The following is a 22,103-nucleotide window of genomic DNA, read 5'->3' on the forward strand; positions in this document are numbered from 1 at the left end:
TACCAACAGAATCCACTGAATTTGAAATACTTCTCTGTCATTTCATACTGCATTGCTGAAACTTCTAGTTAATGCTAATGCCATTGGTGCACTGCTTCATAATATTTAATGTATCTAATCAATTATAGACATTTAGTAGGTTTTTAACCAGAAACACTATGGGGCAGTCCTATGTTTCTCTTTGTTATGCCCAAATATTTATTGATGAGGATATTTATTTATATATAAAAAAAAGATGCAGGGATGTTTTAATGTTTTAATGCACATAAAAGGAAGAGGGATAAAGAGCTGACAAAGGAAACTGATTCTTTGTACATTCTCATCTACAGCATGCATGCCAGTCTTTTTGTCCTTCAGAAAGTGCCCTCTTTGGATGTGAGCGTTGATGTGTGCAATACATGGATTATATTTCATACATACTCTCACACAGCTATGTTTCGTTCTCTGCATGCTACTTATACAAACTATGGCATTGCTGTGTACATTAGTAGTACCAACTAGTGGATTTAATACAGCTGTGCCAAGTTCCAAGCTTAGTCGTGTCCTCAGCTGCATGGCTGTGGGCCAACAAGCATTCTTGTGAGCCTCTACGTATTCTTCCTGAGCCCATGAAAGCTTTTGACAATCATCATTGAAATATAAGCATTTGAACAACATGAAGAGGATTCCAGGACAGTTGATAGATGTCCTGCTGAGAGACGTTGCTCTGTACCTGTGACAACATCATTACTACAATAAGCTTTACATAGTTCATGGAAGTGTAGTGTTGATTAAAGGCTTAGGGTGACTTGGTTGGGGTACCAACATTTTTCCAAAATGCAGTAGCAATATCGCACTTCCAGAAGGGAAGAATTGGCTGTAGAGACATATAACATAGTGACCTGCTACTTTACATAGCTCCTCTGTCTTCTTACAGTGTTCTTGCTGCTGTTGCTGACTACATCTCGTGAACCCACCTAAGACTTGGGGTAAGTAAATTAAGGCATTCCTGGAGGTTGTCAGACTTTGATACAACTTCTGATGTCATACGACCTCGCGCACAGGGTTGGGTTTCACTGTCTGTAGAGGTACAATCTCCTTTTTCTCCTTTTTCACTGGGGATTTTTTCCTGTATTAACATAAACATGCTATTTTAAATCATATGAAATATGTGATCCATCCTTTTACAGTTCTAATGCCGTGTACACACCATCACTTTATGTGATGAAAAAAAATGACGTTTTTAAAAACGTCACTTTAATTGACTGTGTGTGGGGGAAAACGTCGTTTTATGTCTTGTAAAAAACGACCAAAAAAAATTGAAGCATGCTTCAATTTTATGTGTCGTTTTTCAAAAGTGCACTTTTTACTTCACAGAAATTGACCGTGTGTATCAAAAAACTTCGTTTTCTAAGACGTTTTTTCATCCACGCATGCCCAGAAGCTACTTATGAAGCAAGCTTCAATGGTAAAACGTGGTGGAACGTAACCTCACTTTGCAAGAACATTGTGAGAAAAACGATGGTGTGTAGGCAACTTCGTCTTTGAAAATTGAAGTTTCAAAAACGTCATTTTTTACTTCACAGAAAGTGTGGTTTTTTTTCATCACATAAAGTGATGGTGTGTATGCGGCATAAGTGTTTTGTATGTCCCTTCAAATTTTGTAAAATATAATATTTTAAGAATCTATTTCCGATGCCACAAAAATCTTTAAGGCATTTAAAGTACAATATAGTACAGTACAATCACTAACATTTCATATAAGCTTTAACATGTAACACTGAGATTTTAAAAGTAATTTCTACATTTTAAATCTGCAGCTTTTATGAAAAAACACCTGGTGATCTTATCATGAATATCATTGTTTAGGCAATTCTTGTCTCCTGTCTTCCTGTTGGAGACTATAAGTGGTCATTTGAAAACACATTGGGGTGGATTTACTAAAGGCAAATTGACTGTGTGCTTTGCAAGTGCAGTCTAGAGCTTAAGCTGACCATAGACCGTTGAAATCGCAGCCGATACCAAAGCAGGAAATGGCTGAGATTCGAACCATGTATGAGTAGGCTGAATGTACCCGAGTAGATTGATCAATCAACTTGGGAACAACTGGCTTGCCAAGTTTTACACGTGATTATTGCTAGCGGCAATTGATTTGCTTTTGGAACGGTATTTGTGCCCTGATTCTTAGAATGTCAGTCAGTTCCCCAGACTCCATGTTTAGCACTTCTCAATGCCCCTGTGCTTGGATTACCTAAATGCTTGCAATGTTTAGATTTCTTTATTAAGTTAGGGGTAAAATTACTCTTGCTAAATCCTGGAAACAACCTACTGCATCCAGGTTAGTAAATAAGTCACCTGGACCATGTTGCATGAGAATATTGTTAGCATCTTGAAGGACAAAGTCCAAAAATTTGAACAGATCTGGGAGCCGTGGGCAACCTACTGTATATGCATGTCTCTCTGGTGCGTTAGTATAATTTCTCTCTTTTGTTTTGGGGACTACTTTATTCCCACTGACTCTGATTAGCACCTCTACCCCCTGCTTTATTCTTTTTATTTTCCCTTTTTTCGTAAATTCCTCTATCTTCCTTCTATTGTACTTTTGAATATCCGTGAGCCTAATAATCTAGCATTGAACAAGCCCTGCATTTTGATCCTGGGGTAGTCTTCACTGGTTCTGCTGACTGCTGTTGGTGATACTTTTGTACTGATGCTTGTATTATAACTTGTAAAATCTTTATTAAACTCTTTTTAAAGTCAAAATAAACATGGATTTTCTTATGGTACCTAGTGCTTAAGAAAATTTAAATGTTATTCAGTTACATTTACATTGAATTGTTCTTTTTTTCTTACCATTGTGAGTTTTTATCCTGTTTCCTCTCTAATGCCGCGTGCACACGATCGGAATTTCCGACAACAAAACCGTGAATTTTTTTTAACGGAATGTTGGCTGGAACTTGTCTTGCATACACACAGTCACACAAATGTTGTCGGAAATTCCGAACGTCAAGAACGCGGTGACGTACTACGACGAGCCAAGAAAAATTAAGTCCAATGGTTCCGAGAATGCGTAAGATTTTTGTGCTTCGGAATTGCATACAGACGAGCGGAATTTCTGACAAGAACTTTTGCTGTTGGAAAAATTGAGAACCAGCTCTCAAATTTTTGTTGTCAAAAATTCCGACAGCAAATGTCCGATGGAGCCTACACAAGGTCGGAATTTCCGATAACAAGCTCACATCAAACATTTGTTGTTGGAAATTCCGGCCGTGTGTGCGCGCCATTATTCTGGGTAATCTATAATCTTCCATTCACAGTGTTGCAGATTTTTGGACTAGCTATGGAAAGAATAATCCCAAACTCATAGTATGTGAAAACATTAATACTGTACTTACCCTACTTCCACCTCTTCAATGGTGTCTGGCAGTGGTTTGTTAACTGTTTCAGGTAAGAAATATACTAGTAGACCAGATAGAATTGGTGCACCTCCATATATGACCAATGGTAAGAAAGGATAGAATTCACCCAGCATCTTCACTAGAGGAGCAACAATTCCACCCACACGTGCCATGGTACTGCCCAAACCGAGACCACTCTGTCTGAAATTGATTATTTCATTAGTATTTTATAGAGTGACATTGTAATACATTGGTTAAACAAAATAGTTCAGCACAGACACATTATGAACTGAGATATTTATGCAAAGAAAAATAATTTATACATGGTATATTGTGAAATTGGAAACACATTGTAGTATTGCATAACAGTTTATAGTTTTAAAAAACATATGCAAAATCTGGTAAAGACATGCAGTACACTGGAATGTTTTCTTATTTTTTGCTACTTTTTTACTTTTATGTGTGGAGTTAAGGAGCTCCAAATATCTTCTGTGCTGTTAATATTGATCATTTTTATAACCTACAGATGTAATTCTTATTCCCAGTTTACAGTGAAAAACCAACAAATAAAATCCTCAAAGTCCCCCTCAGCTATATTTCCTTTCCTCTAGGGGGTGCCCATACAGAAAATAATCAGAAGGGGGGATGGGGGGTTCATCGATATTTGTAACTGCAAGAATCCAGGAGTTGAAGTCATAGCCAGATTTTTTGCCAGTTTCCTAAACTTCCCATTCTCTTGCTTAATTCTTTCTTAATACATGGTTTTGAGTACTGCATCCCACTTGCTCGTTTTATAAGAAATGTTAGTTTTATGCTCTGTGCAAAACTGTGAATATTTATTCCTATGCCTTACAGATGTTATTCTTAAGGGACATGTGGATATTTTGTTTCAATGCAACTAGAAAAAAATCCAAATACTGCATAAAATAACTAATATACTTAAAGAGGAAGTAAACTCCCCTATTTTGTTTTTATCTGTAGGTCAGCCTATAAGAAGGCTTACCAATAGGTACTGTAAATGTTTCCTAAACTTGCACCGTTTAGGAGATATTCACTGTATACACTGGGTATTTTGTCATTGGCGCATGCACTCTGAAGGAACAGCTGCCCGTACCGTTTCATCAGGGCCTGTGCCGTGACCGGTGGCTCCAACGAATCACAGCGCCAGAGCACGCAAACCCAGAAGAAACACCGGGAAAGATGTCAGCTGTGTGCGGGCACCGCTGCAGGCCTTTGTTCTAAGGTAAGTATTATATAATGAGCTAGTAATTTTTAGGTGCAAATTTCAGTATTTAGGCTACAAACAAGTACGCTAGGCAAAAAGTAATGTGATTTAAGGTAGATATTAAGGTAAACATTAATTTTTTTGTTATTTTCAACATAATAAGGGCAAATTATTTAGTCACATCACCCCCTGCCTCCACCCCCCTCTGCCACCAACACCCCCTGCCTTCACCCCCTCTGCGGTGCCACAATCTCCCTCTGCCTCCAATCTCCCCCTGCCTCCAATCTCCCCCTGCCTCCAATCTCCCCCTGCCTCCAATCACCCCCTGCCTCCATCCCCTCTCTGCGGTGCCACCAACAAATCCCTGTCTCCATCCCCACCCTCTGCGATGCCACCATCCCCCTCTGCTGTGCCACCAACACCCCCTGCCTCCAATCCCCCCCTGCCACTAACACCCCCTGCCTCCAATCTTTCCTGTCACCAATCTCCCCCAGGCCCCCTGCCTCCAATCACCCCCTGCCTCTATTGTCCCCTGCCTCCATCCCCCTCTGCGGTGCCACCAACAACCCCTGTCTCCATCCCCCACCCTCTACGGTGCCACCATCCCCCTCTGTGGTGCCACCAACACCCCCTGCCTCCAATCACTCCCTGCCACTAACACCCCCTGCCTCCAATCTCCCCCTGCCTCCATTGCCCCCTGCCTCCATCCCCCTCTGCGGTGCCACCACAGCCACCATTACCCCTTGCCTCCAATCACCCCTGCCTCCAATCTCCATGCGCAGTTCCAAGCCGAACCGATCTCGGATTGTTTTACTGGCACATTTCCGCAACCACGGACATTTACGGACGGGGGGAAAAAAGTGCCCGTTTTTACGAACTGTCCGTAAAAATAAGGACGGTTGGCAACACTGGCCCCTCCCACAGCTCTTCTCTCCGCACATGCTTTGTGCAGCATAGTGATGATGTCACTGCTACTTTTAAAAATTGATACATGGGTTTGCAAGGCCATTTGGAGCACACAAAGTATATTAATACCTTATATTCTTTTTGAGGTGTATATTTAAATAAATGGTTCTCTGTCCCGGAGATTAAGCTTCAAGAGCTAAGGCATAGAGATGGGTAAGCGTAAGTGTTAAGGCTTCAGATTTTAATAATAGTTTAGGAATTAGGTGTTGAGAGGGGGAATTAAAGCGGTAGTTCACCCTGACCCACATGATGTTACCATCGAGACAGGCATTGTAGCGCGAGCTACAGTATGCCTGTCCCGATTTTTTTAACCCCGTACTCACCTCGTAGTCGTCCATCGTAGATTCCGGCTCCCGCGGGGAATGGGCGTGCCTATGGAGAGGGAGGATGATTGACGGCCGGCCCTGGCACGTCACTCTCCCCGAAGACAGCCAGAGTAGGTCTCGGCTCTTCACGGCGCGTGCGCACAGGCTATGCGCACGCGTCGTGAAGACCAAGCCTATTTCGGCTATTTCCGGAGAAGCGTGACGCGCCAGAGCCGGCCGTCAATCATCCTCCGTCTCCAGAGGCACGCCCATTCCCCGGTATCTTCGATGGACGACTACAAGGTGAGTATGGGGGGAAAAAATTCGGGACAGGCATACTGTAGCTCGCGCTACAGTGCCTGATTTAAAGGTAAAAGAAAAAAAAATTTTTTTTTTCCTGTCGATAGGGTGAACCCCCGCTTTAAGGTGTTAAAGAAGTTAAAAAACCTTCTGTGTGTAGCAGCCTCCCCAGCACCCCCTAATTACTTACTTGAGCCCCATCTCTCCAGCGATGTCCATGAGTGTCTAAGCTGTCCGGGACTCTCCTCCTGATTGGCTGAGACACAGCAGTGGTGTCATTGGCTCCAACGGCTGTTAATCAAAGTCAGCTAGCCAATCAGTAAAGAGAGGGGTCGGAGCTCCGTGTCTGAATGGACACACAGAGCTGTGACTCGGCTTGGGTGCAACCATAGCAGGCGGCTTGCTGTGGGGGCACTCGACATTAGGGAGGGGCCAGAAGCAGTATTGAGGGACATAAAAAGAGGAGGATCTGGGCTGATCTGTGCAAAACCACTGCACAGAGGAGGTAAGTATAACATGTATGTTATTTTATTTTTTTAAAACAAGATTTTAATCCGGTTTAAAAATTAAATAAAAAATAACAAACATGTTATACTTACCTGCTCTGTGCAGTACGTTTGGCACAGAGCATCCCAAATCCTCCTCTTCTCGTGTTTCTCTACGCTGCTCCTGGCCCCTTCCTCCTGTTGCGTGCCCCCACAGCAAGCAGCTTGCTATGGAGGCCCCTGAGCTGAGCTGCAGCTCCGTGTGTCAATTCGAACACGGAGCTTCTGTTCAGCCTCGCCCCTTCTCTCTCCTGATTTGCTCCTATGATTTACATCTGCGGGAGCCAAAGTCGCGGCTGCTGTGTCTCAGCCAATCACAAGGGGGAGGGCCGAGAGACTCGTGGACATCACTGGACAGAGATGGGGCTCGGGTAGGTATTAGGGGGTGCTGGGGAGGCTGCTACACAAAGAAGGCTTTTTATCTTAATGCATAGAATGCATTAAGATTAAAAAATCCTCTGACTTTACAACTCCTTTAAAGTTACGTTCCACCCTAAAAATGAACTTTCTATTAACAGCTTGCCTTTAATATAATTTTTTTTTTTTTTTAAATTAAAGAAAAATGTACTCACTTCTATCTGGCTGTTACTAAGCAGATTTTTTAATCTGTCTAGTTCCTGGTCCTAGGTGGTTCAACTTCCTGTTCTAAGACCCCATTGCCTCCATGGAAATTATGACACTGATTTCCCAGGAGTCTCTGGGCATTACTGTGCCTAAAAATCACCCAGCATGCACCTCTCCTTGAAAACCAGGAAGACAAAGGAACTGTGCTTCACATGCCCACACATATGATGGATACTGCCACAACATGAGCTGGAGGATATAAGGCAAGTGTTTGCAATGATTTCTGGAATGATTGGGGAGCTATCAATATGTTTTAGGGACTATTTAATGTGATTAATTTTAGCTTGCAAACGGAACCCCGCTATAAGTATTCGTTTAACTGTTAAAGGGTCAGGTGGGGAAGGGTCAGATGCTAATCTATCGCCACCTACTACTGGGCAATATTTTGATTATTAACCCCAATACATATTACCCCCATTGACAATACACCAAATGTGTATAAATGTGTGCCAAAGTGCTTATATACAAAAAATATTTTCAGAAAAAATGCAAAAAAACACACATATATGTATATATATGTGCTATACACGTATTAAAATAGTGCTCTTATATAAAACATACACCCCTATGTCAGATTCAAAAAATTGCTACCACAGAAACAAACAAATATTATAATAACCGTAAAAAAATTGAAAAATATACATGTGACAATTTGATAGAGGATTTATAAATTGGTCCTCTTCTCATTAAAAGTCCCAAGTTCCTGAGGACGCAATACATCTTGCAAAACGCGTAGAGGCTGCTGACATCTACGGAACCACGCGCTGATCGTGAGATAGGCGTATGGTGAACACGAAAGGATCGGCTTTTATCCTTCACCTGTCTTTTGCATACACGGCTGGAGAAGCTTGGTGCCGGCATACGGGCACAACCAAATGTGAGTGTAATACTTACTTTTTTTTAAGAAACCAATAATTTTTTTACGTACTACACCATGAGGGGCATTCCTCTTTTCTGTGAGCTTTTGTAGAAAACAAAGAGACCCCACTAGTACATCCAAGGCACCTGGCAGTTGGTTGAAATACGTATAAGAGGAGTGGTTATCCTGGGAATGAACCAAAGGCATTTATTAAATGAAATCTGGTGAGTTGCCATTTTTAACGGTGACGGGAATATCACTGAAGTGGTGAAATTACGTTGTATTTTAACATCTCTTGGGATAAGCATTGATCGGTTTATAAGCACTTGGCTAACCATTGGGACTTTTAATGAGAAGAGGACCAATTTAGAAATCCTCTATCTAATTGTCACATGTATATTTTTCACATTTTTTACGGTTATTATAATATTTGTTTGTTTCTGTGGTAGCAATTTTTTGAATCTGACATAGGGGTGTATGTTTTATATAAGATCACTATTTTAATACGTGTATAGCACATATATATATACATATGTGTATGTTTTTTTGCATTTTTTCTGAAAATAATTTTTGTATATAATAAGCACTTTGGCACACATTTATACACATTTATACATATTTGGTGTATTGTCAATGGAGGTAATATGTATTGGGGTTAATAATCAAAATATTGCCCAGTAGTAGGTGGCAGTATAGTGAACATTTTGTAATACTGTGTTTTCTGGGAAAACTATTCATTTAGCACTTTATTTCTTCTGCGGTAATGTGGCTTATTATTTTAATTTTTTCAAGTAATTTTTTTTCTATGAAACATTTTCTTAAATACAATAACAAATATAAATCATTGTAGGGACAACCCGAAAGGAAACACAGCACCTCTCTGGCTCAATAAATAACGTAAAATCATATATTTAGAATAGTCAAGATATAATCATACACAAGAACATAAACATATATTGTGGATTAACATTATCAACTTTGGTTAATAGGGACTACTCATTATAATTTGTGATACAAAGATATTATTTTTCATTTAAAAATGGCACTGTGTGTATTTGTGAAGCCTTGGTGGGGCGCATTCAAGCAAAAACTTTCCTAGGTAGCGATGATGCACAAATATGTCACCTATACCTCCAGGAAGTGGACAGACGCTTGGTCCAAGGTAAGCATGTTTTCAATCTTTTCCCACCAAGTTATATTTTAGGCACCGTTGAGTAGGTGTTTTTTTTAATTTAAGTGATGCTGGTTATCAGAAAATCAGACCTTGTATTTTCACGTATCTACTACTTTTAGTTCATATTAGCAGAAAAGATACCACGAAGATGTCTTAAATGGATAAAAGGATAAAATGTTGGTAATTTACTGGCATTGAAGCCATGGGTCAGGTAAAAAGTCTTACAAAATATGGCAGATTTTTTAGGCAGAAGTGGATTTACTAAAGCTATTTATTCTTCACGTAGCATAGTTCCACTATGTCAAAATTCTAAGATAAATATGTCCGAATTCTATCATTTTTAAGCTGATTTACTAAAGAATTTGAGAATATTCACTGCAATTATCCAATCATGTGCACATTTAATAAGCCATCCGGAATTGAATAACTGAAGTGAATCTTCACACATTTTATTTTGTGAACTACTTGTGAATTACTAAAAGTTTTAAGAAGGTTTTCACCATAAATTGTGTGAATATTTGCTTTTATTATTCAGTAATTTGCAGATGAAATAAGTAGACATGTTTTTTTTTTTTCCACACCATTGGATAATTGAAGTAAAGCGTTAAACAATTTATTGTGTGAACATTCTATTACAATTCTCAAATCCTTTAGTAAATCAGCCTCTTATCTCAGAGTTAACATTTTAGATACTTTACATAATTTTATTAAACATAAGTTTATTGAATATTGTCTCATTCAGCTGTAAGATATTATCTCAGTAGTTTAAGAAATTATTTTAGAATTCTGATATCTTGGAATTATCAGAGATTTGTTGTTCACTTAGCCCCTAGGGCTTTTCCACAGTGATAGCTAAAAATAATATTGGTTAATTTCTTTTAAAACATTTTTATCCCTCCAAAGATTTTTTTTTTAAAACAGCAGGTACCTTTAAAGTCCAGTGATTTTCCTGTGAGATATCTGTTAATTTCTGTAGGTAATGCAACGTGGCATTGGCTTACATCTGCCATATCATCAAAGAGCTATAGCATACTGGTTCAATTTTTCCAACCCACTAATCTCCTATATCAGCAACAATGGCCCACCAAGTTACCGAATGCACTCATTTACTGTATGACATTTTCTCTTGCATAACCTTACTCATTATATGTTTGTAAATTGCAACACATGAAACTGAATGACATAAGATACAACTAAGCAATTCTGATTAATATCAAGAACTTTTAGGATCCTGTTCTGTTTTTTTTTTTCCCAATAAACTATTGCCTAAGGAATTACATATTGATGGCTCCTAAGAACAGACAGAATGATCTGTGAGCCTCAGAAAACTGGGGAATAGTGGAATATGTGCATTCTGCTGTGAATTAGAGCAATCTCTTGACTGTTGAAGATGAAGCCTGCCAGAAGAGAGATATGTTTATTTAATGTATTTTAAATGTATAACGTGTATATATCGAGAAGTTACTACACTCAAAGGTCTTGAATAAATTATTAAATGCTGTTAATAAATTATCACTTGTTCATTTATTCAAAACCCGCAATTGCAATAATTCCTTTGTATATTCTCAAGTAAATTTCTGCCATCAGAGCTATTTTTACATTTATTCTGTAATCTACCATTAGGTTTAGCCACAGCATACATGTCACATATAATGGATGTCATACAATGAATACAAGCAGTGGCGCCCGTCCATAATGGGCACAGGGGCGCCACCCCCCTAATTCATGCATCTGTCCCCTAATCTACATGCAGGACGCCGGACAAATGGATTTCAATGTTTTTCTTTTAAGCACATGATTAGAGCCTGAGGCTCTAATTGGCTTAAAAAAAGGGTGAGCTTGGGTGCAGAGCACTGTGCCCTGAGCCCACCAAGTTGTATGACAATAATAAATGAATATTCCCTATTGATTCTTCTTCCCGCCAATCAGGAAGTGGTCCTGAGACCGGATTGGCCAGGGAGTCTTGGGACTCCTGCCCAATCGGGTCTCAGAAACCCACTTCCTGTTCAGCCTGGAGGAGAAGCAAAGGCCGTGGAGCGAGGGGCAGTAGCCCTACCTGGGATCCTCATCATCTGCCTCCTAAGGTAAGGAGGCCTCTGATCGCCCCCTTCCTGTCCATCTCCTGCAGGGGGGATCACGCCTTCCCGTCCGTCTCCCGAGGGGGGGTAATGTCGCATTCCAGTCCGTCTCCCACAGGACGGGGGGTGGTGGCATTGTATTTACAACACCCAAAAAAATATTGTGCACAAGCTGCCACTGAATACAAGACTTTTGAAGGGAATGCAATAGTCCTATACAGAACGTTATAGGTCTCCTAAGTACAACAACCATTAACATGAACAAAGAAAATCATAACTATAACATAACTCATTAAATGTCTACATCAATAGCAACAGTATAAAGAATTGTACAAGCTGTAATGCAACAATATCTTACATAAAAGCAGTCAAAGTGCCCCTAGACATTAAATGACAGTCCCCTGACCCAACTGTTTCCAGCTTCATGAGGCGATGATTAAAATTTACTAACCAAGGCTGACAATAGATGGATCAAGCGAACAAGCGAGGTGTTTAGGGACATTCTCCCCCTCTTTGCTATGGAGTATAAAATGTCCACTAATCTTAGTAAATAAAGTGTAGCTGCATTCACTTTGACTGTCCAACCATCAAAAATAACAAGTTTTCTTCTTGTTATTTTTGATGGTTGGACAGTCAAAGTGAATGCAGCTACACTTCTGGAAAGGCTGTGCACCAGGTTTAGAGGTGTGTCTATGGGAGTATATGTCAAAATGAAATACTGCACTGTCTGCATACCACTCCATGTAGGTGTATTAAGTGGTGTGTGATAATAATAGATAAACCGCTGCAACTTGAATGTGAGATACACACAATGTAACAAATAAATAAAATAAGCTGCGCTGTAAAGTTAATAATAGAAAAATATATATGTGACATATAAATAATAAAACCAAAGGTAATCAATGAAGACTAGAAACCTTCCTCCTAGGTCTAAAATTATATGACAAACTAGACTCAGATGTATACAGTATATGAATCACATGAATACAGGATGAATTCCCTTTTCAAATGTCCATATCACTATTAATGTTGGAAACATAAATGGAAAGGTTCCACACCATACAAAGCTCCAGAACACAGTTCTAAAGAATTATTCAATAAGCTGATCCAGGGTAAGTTCAAACCAATAAACACCAAGGAAGAAGTTATGGGATATGATAGAAAAAGATCCTTCACCTTTTAAATCAGTGCCGCTTGCCAGCTATATTGATCTCTTATTATGGAGATCACATCCACTTGTGGCTATTACCCCAGTCCTGGGACTCTATGGTAACAGCAGACACTCCAGAGTCCTCTATGCCAGAAATCCTCTGTGTTGTCAGCTATTAATGGCTCCCCATGTTAGATAAAAAAAAGCTACCATAGTGTAATACTGTTTAAAATGTATTAATAAAAACGAAGATGTACACTTAAACTTAAGTAGTAAAATAAAAATGTGTCAATAGTATTTGAGCCGGCCGGCTCTCGATATCAGCCTGTTCCTTCCGGGACTTTGCGTTGTTTGCGGTGACGTCAGCACGCCGCTCCTCCCCAACATAATATAATATAAAACTGCATGCAGGGCACTGGACAAATCATTAGGGACAAAAGGGATGTGAAATGATTTCGTACTGTATGTGTTTTTTTTTTTTTTTTATTTGGCACCAGGCTCAGTGGTAGGACGTCGCAGGATCCTGGGGACAAGGAAAGTAACTTTCCCAGGATACTGCGATGCAATCCCAAGTGTGGCTCGAGGTTACCACTTTTGGTAATTAGAATTCACACCTCGGGATTACCGCCAGGGAGGTTAACGGAGAATGCAAAATGAGGCCAAATAAAGAAATACACAACTATGAATATTCCGTTTGTAGTTATGTATAACCCTGTTACAACTCTGTTAGTCATGTTATAACCCTGGCAAACACTATAAATCTCAAGAGACATTGCCGTGTTTTTGAATGACTGTGGTGTACAACCAAATCCCTTCAGGACTTCACCCTATATAAATTTGCCCTCCTAAAATACAATTCCTACATCCATTCTGTCATTCTTATTAATCCCTTTTCATCCAGTCCTTGTCTGCTCTTCAATACCTTTAACTCTCTGCTCTGTCCCCTGCCCCCTCTACCCACTAACTCACTCACTGCCCAAGAGATTGCCAATCACTTAAAAGACAAGATTGATGCAATACGTGAGAACACCCCCACTGTACAGTTATCTTCCCCACTTAACATACCTTGTCTAACAGCACAGTCAACATTTTCCTCTTTTGAACTGGCTACTTCTGAAGAGGTTACAAAATGTTTCTCGGATGCCCAACTAACTAATTGTCCCCTGGATCCTATTTCCTCGCAACTACTACGATCTCCCTCTTATTCTATCCTATGCTCCCTCGCTGACACCCTCAATCTATCCCTCTCAACTGACACCTTCCCCTCAGATCACTCCCATACTTCAAAAGCCCTCACTGGACTCCACCAAGCTGAACAACTTAAGACCCATCTCATGTTCCCAATTACCTCTAAACTTTTAGAATGCTTAGTCTACAACTGTCTTGACCCCTTACAGTCTAGCTTTCGCTTGCAACATGCCACAGAAATGGTCTCACTAAAACTCACTAATGAGTTACTAACTGCAAAAACCAATGGCCACTACTCAATACTCTTACTACTGCAGCCTATGATACTGTTGACCACTGTTGACCACCTTCTCAATAAACTCCACTCCCTTGGCTTCTAAGATGCTGCTCTATCCTGGTTTTCCTCCTACCTATCACAGCTCTCCTTCAGTGTTACCTACAACAAGTGGTGGCTGGTGCTCAATAATTTGAGATGGGCAGCAAACCAGCACCACCCCAACACCCCCTGCAGGAGACAGACGGACAGGAATGCGGAAAGCCTCCTTAACTTACGGGATGACATGCCAATCTCCCCTGTCCGAGCCAGGAGTGCTGGAAGCAGTGGCGGCTGGTGGGGTGGGCTTCCCTCATGGAGTATCAGTGGTGGCTGGTTGGTGGGTCGGGCTTCCCCTTATCCCTTGAAAGCCTGTTCTTGGCTTTGAGGGAGTCTGATTCATGGACCGGCATCAAGGACCAGTTGTAGCCCTTCAGCACCTGGGACATGGCCTCACAGATACAGGCAGGGAACTCTTATCCATAGTCCCACCATCTGTGTCCTTCTTGGTGATCTCGGGACCCCTGAGCAATCCTCAAACCTCTGAGCCAGTCAGGGACAGTGGAGAATCTGAGTCAGAGTCCAAAACATGGGAAATGGAGCTGGCCAGTGTCCAGCCGTGCATCTCCTCCTTCCTCTAGGCTAATAGGATTGCTTCTTCTTTCAGCCAATTGTAAAACAGTGGTTGAAGGACTCACTTCCTGATTGGCCGAGAGGAGAATCAGTATGAGAATAGCGAATATAATTTGCTATTTTCACACAACTCAGTGGGCTCGGAGCACAGTGCTCTGCACCCCTAGCTGACCCTTATTTGAAGCCTATTTGAAGCACACAAATCACATGCTTGAAACCCCCCCCCTCCATTGGGATCCATGGTCCAGCGATCTGTATATAGATCAGAGGGCCAGACGCATGGATAGGGGGGACGATGCCCATGCGCCCATAATGGATGGGCTGCCACTTCCTACAACTCTCTAAGGGTCCCCCAAGGCTTTGTTCTTGGACCCCTTCTCTTCTCTATTTTCACGCCCTCACTTGGTCACTTGAAACCCTCCCATGGCTTAAAATACCATCTCTACGCTGATGACACCCAAATCTATCTCTCTACTCCTCACCTCACTCCTTCAGTCTCCTCTTTCATTACTAACTTACTAACTGACATATCAGCATGGATGTCACACTACTTCCTTAAACAAAATATCTCTAAAATTGAGCTGTTAATACCCCCCCATGACTTTCCCAATAATGCAACCATCAATTCCTCCCCCCACGCCAGGGTACTAGGTGTAATGTTAAACTCTGACCTGTCCATTCAGCCCCAAATCCAATCATTGTCAAAAGCTTGTAGACTCTGTAACATCTAAAAAATTCACCCCTTTTTAACTAATGAAACTGCCAAGCTAATCATTCACTCCCTTGTTAGCTCTCGCCTTAACTATTGCAACTCTCTTCTCTAAGGCTGTGCCACCCAATCGGTGTATAATTTGTTATATACAGTACATATTGTTCTATGACACACTTCCTTTCTGTGTAATTCTCTACCCCTTCTTCCTGACTTTCTTCTTCCTGTCTACGGAGACTGCTTACAGGCCACATGTAACAAGGGCATATGTATTCTGCATAGTACGCTACAGACAGTATCATATTTTGAGCGCACAATACTACAACCTGTTCATCTGCTGTAACCTGTCATTTGATGTATTCTGATGTTTGGATTAAAGCAACTTTTGTGAATAGAATCGGCATTGGTGAGTTCAAGCTATCTGATAAGGATTGCCCTCAGTGATTATATCTGCTTATACAGGTCAGGCATAGAGGTCTCACAAGGGATAAATCGCTTCACAACAATTGGAGTCAGAATAAAGGCCTACCTCTCACCAGTCTATCATGAATGCTGCTGCCAGATTCATCTACCTTACCAACCGCTCATTGTCTGCTAACCCTCTCTGTCAATCTCTACACTGTCTTCCAATTGCCCCGTGAATTAAATTAAAAATACCAACAATAACATACAAAGCCATTCACAACTCTTCCCGAGCTACATCACCAAATCTTGGTTATGCCACAGAAATGGTCTCACCCAAATTGTCCTCTCCGCTCCTCTCAAGACCTCCTGCTCTCAAGTTTCCTTGTCTCCTCCTGCCATGCTCATCTCCAGGACTTCTCCAGAGCCCCTCCTATTCTCTGGAACTCTCTACCTCAATTTGTTTGGCTATTTCCTACTCCAGCTGCCTTTAGGCGATCCCTGAAAATGTATCTCTTCAGGGAAACCTATCACGCCTCCAACTCAGTTTTTATCACTTCCATAAGCTCATCCCCAACATTTTATACCACTTGCCCCACCCTATTAGATTGTAAGCTCTTATGAGCATGGCCCTCTTAACCCTAGGGTTTATTGTATTGTACTGTACTGTCTCCCTTTTTATATTGTAAAGTGTTGTATAAACTGCTGGCGCTATATAACTCCTATATAATAGTAATAATATATATGAAACCAGCATTTTACTTGGCCTTTTCATTTATTTATGTATTTTTTTTACCCCCATTGACTTTCACCATCTTACTTTCTTTTGCTATTTTGCATAAAATTATCTAAAAGTGTAGAATACAAGATCGCAGTAGCAAAACAGTGGCACTGCCTGTTAATATTTAACGCATTGCTCTGATATTGAAAATCAAACTGCTTTTTTTTTAATAAACATTTATAGTGGATATGGTATCAGATGAAATCTCTAAAGCACAAGTGCAAATCCTGGAGAGTGATAAAAGTCTGGAACTCTGTCTGCCACAACTACACAGATGTCTGGAGTGACTCTCTAGGGAAGAGATCATTGTCAGCTGGGATACAGTAAATGGAGAGATGCAAAGCTACAAACACATGGGGCATCACAGCAAAGCCGGAGAATATGGGCCATGCAGACAGTACAGCTGAGCAGAGTGATACAGGACATGTGGAAATGGAAGCTTGGCTAAATATGCAGCAGAGCATAATACATTCTCTTAATAAACTGTGTTATTCCCCATCTGAATTCTATTGCTATGAAAACCTTTTACACCATGAAACTTGGCTGCCTTACATTTTGGCTAATATGGTTTACATCTCATCGAATCTATGGAGGATTGCTGCAACCTTTTCAATTTTATTAATTTATTCTAGCAAAAAGTGTTCCTGTTCCAGAACGGACAGGATTGGGCATCTTACAAAAGATATAATGTGTGTAGGAGTGAAAAGGGTATGACATTGGCCAGTATGTGTAGGGGAGGGGTAGAAAGGTTATGATGGCAGACAATATGTGAAGGAAAAAAATGTAGAGGATATGATTAGGCTTGTGCAATTCGTTTCGTAATGAATCGAAATTCGGACGAATTTAGACACTTTCGGAGGTTCGGAAACATTCAAAGTTCCGAACAAAGCAATTACGAATCCGAAATAAATTATATCGCAAATAGCGAATGCCCGAATGTCTTCGGCATAATTCATTGTTGCGTTAATGCGGCCTAATTTAACAGCAAGTCGACTTGTTGTGATCCCAACCACACATCCAACAATAACACTCTCTGCTCTCTGCTCCTCCCTCACCATGCTGAACTCCCTCTCAAAATGGTGTACAGGGGCGGAGGCTATAGCCGCATGTCAAAAACGAAAGTAAAATATGAGATTTCGAATCGTTACAAATAACCGCAATGTATTTAGAAAAGGACAAATCCATTTGGAGCACGTTAACCCCCATAGGCTTTTCGATGCAGAAAAAAAAGCCCCACTGCCAGTACATCCAGGACCAGCAATGATTTAACAGAAAAAATGTGTGTCGCTTGTAAACGCGTCTAAACGAGCGTTAAAGCTAAGCGTGTCAAGCTCTTGAGTGTTAATTAATTTCAAAGGCAGAATAAATTATTATTCTGACCAATGAAATGAACTAACACCCAAGTGCATCTAGACACGTTTACACGCATTTGCAAGCATTAAGCATTTTTTCTGCCAAAACACTACTGCCAGTAGGTAAGGCATCTAGGAGAGATGGGCAAACACCCTGTGTGCATGAACCCTAAATGAGTGTTTGAAAACCCCCTCTCTGCTTCAGTATGCTTGCACAAATCTATGAATCACATACCACCCTGCTTTCTGAGATGAGAAAGAGGGGCATCTTTTAGTGCCATGCAGGTAGGTTAAGGATGTGCCCCTGCCATGTTTCCAAAAGAGGCACAGTCCCTCCAAATGAGTGACAGTGAGAAACTATGGGCCTGTGGGCAAGGCCCAAGTTGTGTACCATGTATAAGGCAGGCCATAGACGAGTGGCTATAGCGGCCAATTGCGATAATCGCAAGCAAATTCAGTAGGCTGGCTGTACCCAAGTTTATCGATCGATCAACTTGGTGCATTCAGCCTGCCAATTAATGGTCCAATCTCGACCGGTTCCGTGTGAGATTCTGGCACACAGTGTGTATAGCTCTAATGCTTTTTATAACTCTTGCACAATAGACAGCAGTAACAAATAAACTGATCTTCAGCAGTGATATTATCGGTTCGGAACATGTACAGTCTTCCAGCATTTACAGAATATGTTAAAAAAAAGGACAGCTTCTGTAAGCAAACCTTTCTGGGTGTACACATGACCGTTTTTCATGACGAGAAACATGGCATTTTTTAAATTGGTCATTAAAAACTATTGTGTGTGGGCTCCAGAGCATTTTTCTCTACGTGAAAAATGGCCATTAAAAATGTAGAACATGCTGTAATTTTTCACGTCGTTTTTCACATCGTCGGTTTTCACACCGTGAAAAACGGTCGCGTGTAGGCTTTAACGATGGGAAAAAAACGCGCAGAAGCAAGTTATGAGACGGGAGCACTCGTTCTGGTAAAACTAGTGTTTGCAATGGAGATAGTACATTCGTCACGCTGTAACAGACTGAAAAGCATGAAGACTGAAAGCGCGAATTGTCTCTCACCAAACTTTTACTAACACAAAATCAGCAAAAGCCGCCCAAAGGGTGGCGCCATCTGCATGGAACTTCCCCTTTATAGTGCCGTTGTACGTTTTGTACGTCACCGCGCTTTGCTTGAGCATTTTTTTTCAAGATCGTGTGTATGCAAGGCATAATGAGTCCCCCATTATCCTGGCATACAGTGAATGTCCTGGGGCGGTCTCCATTTACCTGGGCTCAGCTATACTCGGGCGGGAGGGGCTGTCCCTGCTCAGCTGGGCTCGGTTATGCTGCTCGGGAAGAGGGGCGGTCCCTGCTCAGCTGGGTTCGGCTATACTCAGGGGGGAGGGGGCAGTCCCCGCTCAGTTCACTTCGACTGTGCTCGGGTGGGAGGGGGCAGTCCCCGCTCAGCTCACTTCGGCTGTTCTCGGCTATGCTCGGGCGGTCGGTCTTAACGTCGGCTTGGCTCAGCAGAGGTACAGTCACAGTGATATAACATGTAAGCAATGACCGGCAAATGTATTAGAAGAAGGATGCTTACTAAGTTCCGCAGCCCCTGTCCCTGTCCATGTCCGCAGCCCCTGTCCCTGTCCATGTCCGCAGCCCCTGTCCCTGTCCATAGCCCCTGTCCATGTCCATGTCTGCAGCAACTGTCCATGTCCATGTCTGCAGCCCCTGTCCATGTCCGCAGCCCCTGTCCCTGTCCATGTCCGCAGTCCCTGTCACTGTCTCTGTCCATGTCCGCAGCCCCTGTCCTTTTCCATGTCCGCACCCCCTGTCCTTGTCCATGTCCGCAGACCCTGTCCATGGCCATGTCCGCAGCCCTGTCCATGTCCGCAGCCCCTGTCCCTGTCCATATCCGCAGCCCCTGTCCATGTCCATGTCCGCAGCCCCTGTCCCTGTCCATGTCCGCAGTCCCTGTCCCTGTCTCTGTCCATGTCCGCAGCCCCTGTCCTTTTTCATGTCCGCAGCCCCTGTCCATGGCCATGTCCGCAGCCCTGTCCATGTCCGCAGCCCCTGTCCCTGTCTATGTCCGCAGCCCCTGTCCTTGTCCATGTCGGCAGCCCCTGTCTATGTCCATGTCCGCAGCCCCTGTCCATGTCCATGTCCGCAGCCCCTGTCCATGTCCGCAGCTCCTGTCCATGTCCGCAGCCCCTGTCCATGTCCGCAGCCCCTGTCCAGGTCCGCAGCGCCTGTCCCTGTCCATGTCCGCAGCAAATATTTTAGTACACCATTTGGTTCCGAATTTTTTTTTTTCTTGTTTTCCTCCTCTAAAACCTAATTGCGTCTTATGGTCAGGTACGTCTTATAGAGCGAAAAATACGGTATTTTATTTCATTTACCCACCCTTGTCCTTTATCAGAGACAGCCTCTTTGTTCTCATTGATGTTGACAGTTTCCCCCACCTTCAACAGACATATCCAGAAAGATGGACTCAAAGGGATTTTCCTCTTTTGGATGTATTTGCATGCAGCAAAATACACCAGAAACTTTTGAAAAGACACATTTCTTTATTTAGACTTGATAACATTAGCATGCAGATTTTATTCAGATTAGTTTTGTAATGTGTATTTCATGTAGATTTGATAAGCTTTTAAAATGAATAAAACACAGATTACCAATAAGACTATATAGCAAATGTCTCTGCATGTCTCTAGCAAAATGATTCAAGCTGTGTTTTTCTATTCATAGGGTGTAGTATCATTAACTTTTTTTTATATTTTCTGTAAATTCTGATTTTTCAAATCCTCAGGTGGCCAATACACCTACAGTCAGTATGTCTCAATATTTAAGCAGTATTAAACCCAAAATAAAGGTTTGGGATAAAGGTTTTACATGAATAAATAAAAGCTGATCATTGTAAGAACCCTTGTCAGTAGTAAAATGGTTTGTCTCATTCCTGTAAACGGATACATCTTGTTTTTTTGAAAAACTACAGATTTAATGGCTGAATTGCCAGATGAAAATGAAGGAAAGAAAACCTAAAACAAAAAACCAACACATCTAGGAATTAGTAAGCTGCAATATAATAAATAGGGATGTCCCGATACTGATACTAGTATTGGTATCGGGACCAATACTGAGCATTTACGTGAGTACTTGTACTCGCAAAAATGCTCCCGATGCCTGATCCAATACCTGGGAGATGCAGTCTTTCAGATTAGGTGACCCAGCGTAACCAGAAGTCAGTGGGCGGAACAACAGAAGTGACAACATCCCAACGCCCATCTTGGTACACATTGCACTCAGCCGCAGTAAGCCAGCAGTGGGCTGGGTATAACAAGATGGCCGCTGCTGCTTTTATGTGGCCGAGTGCAAGAAGCACCAAGTTGGGAGCTTGGCAGCCAGCCTCTCCTCTCATGGCATTTCAGTTCCTGCCCATTAGTGCCAATAATTGCCACCTATCAGTACCCAATGCCCATAAGTGCTGCCTATCAGTGCCAGACACCTGTCAGTGCCAGTCATTTGTCAGTGCCCATCAGTGCCAGCCATCAGTCAGTGCTCATTAGTGCTGCATATCAATGACACCTAATCCTATCAGTGCTCATCAGTGACACTTATCAATGCCCATCAGTGCTGCATATCAGTGCCACCTCATCTGTATTGTACTTTGAAAACTGTCACATGACATAAAAAAACTATCGTAATCGGTATCAGCGAGCACTTGAAAAAAAAGTATTGGTACTTGTATTCGGTCTTAAAAAAAGTGGTATCAGGACACCCCTAATAATAAATGTTTGGTTTTGGATTTAATACTGCTTTAAATAGAAATAAGTCAACCAGCTTTCATGAATTCACAGTGAATCAAGCTGTATCTCACTGGTATTGGATGATCAGGTCCACCAACATTTGAAATGTATGTGCCTTGCCTGTGACATTGGTGGGCCTCCCTTTCATTCCATTCAGATCGTGTTAGGAGATTTTTTCTTCCTGGTTAACACAGAATGTGATGTCTGGGCATACAGCCAAGATAGCTAAAATTGCTTATTGGAGGAAAGGCACACACCCCCTCTCATCATAGGCAGAGACTCTCAGAGCTGTTTTGTAATAGGAGCTGCTCTCTGCTAATCTATTT

The 22,103-nt window shown here is 41.8% G+C and overlaps 1 protein-coding gene across 1 annotated transcript in view; it reads right to left on the reverse strand.

Annotated features, from left to right (window-relative positions):
• Nucleotides 1-242: 242 nt before the first annotated feature.
• The window catches only part of LOC120917388 (solute carrier family 22 member 6-A-like), an 81,134-nt gene continuing 59,273 nt past the window's right edge, over nt 243-22,103 (reverse strand). The window contains exons 10-11 of the mRNA XM_040328652.1: nt 3,375-3,578; nt 243-1,108 (exon numbers count right to left, since the gene is read on the reverse strand). Coding sequence (XP_040184586.1) covers nt 1,024-1,108; nt 3,375-3,578 — 289 coding nt within the window. The 3' untranslated portion in view covers nt 243-1,023. The remainder of the gene's footprint in view (nt 1,109-3,374; nt 3,579-22,103) is intronic.

This window comes from Rana temporaria, chromosome 11, assembly GCF_905171775.1.
Source record: "Rana temporaria chromosome 11, aRanTem1.1, whole genome shotgun sequence".
Lineage (NCBI taxonomy): Eukaryota > Metazoa > Chordata > Amphibia > Anura > Ranidae > Rana > Rana temporaria.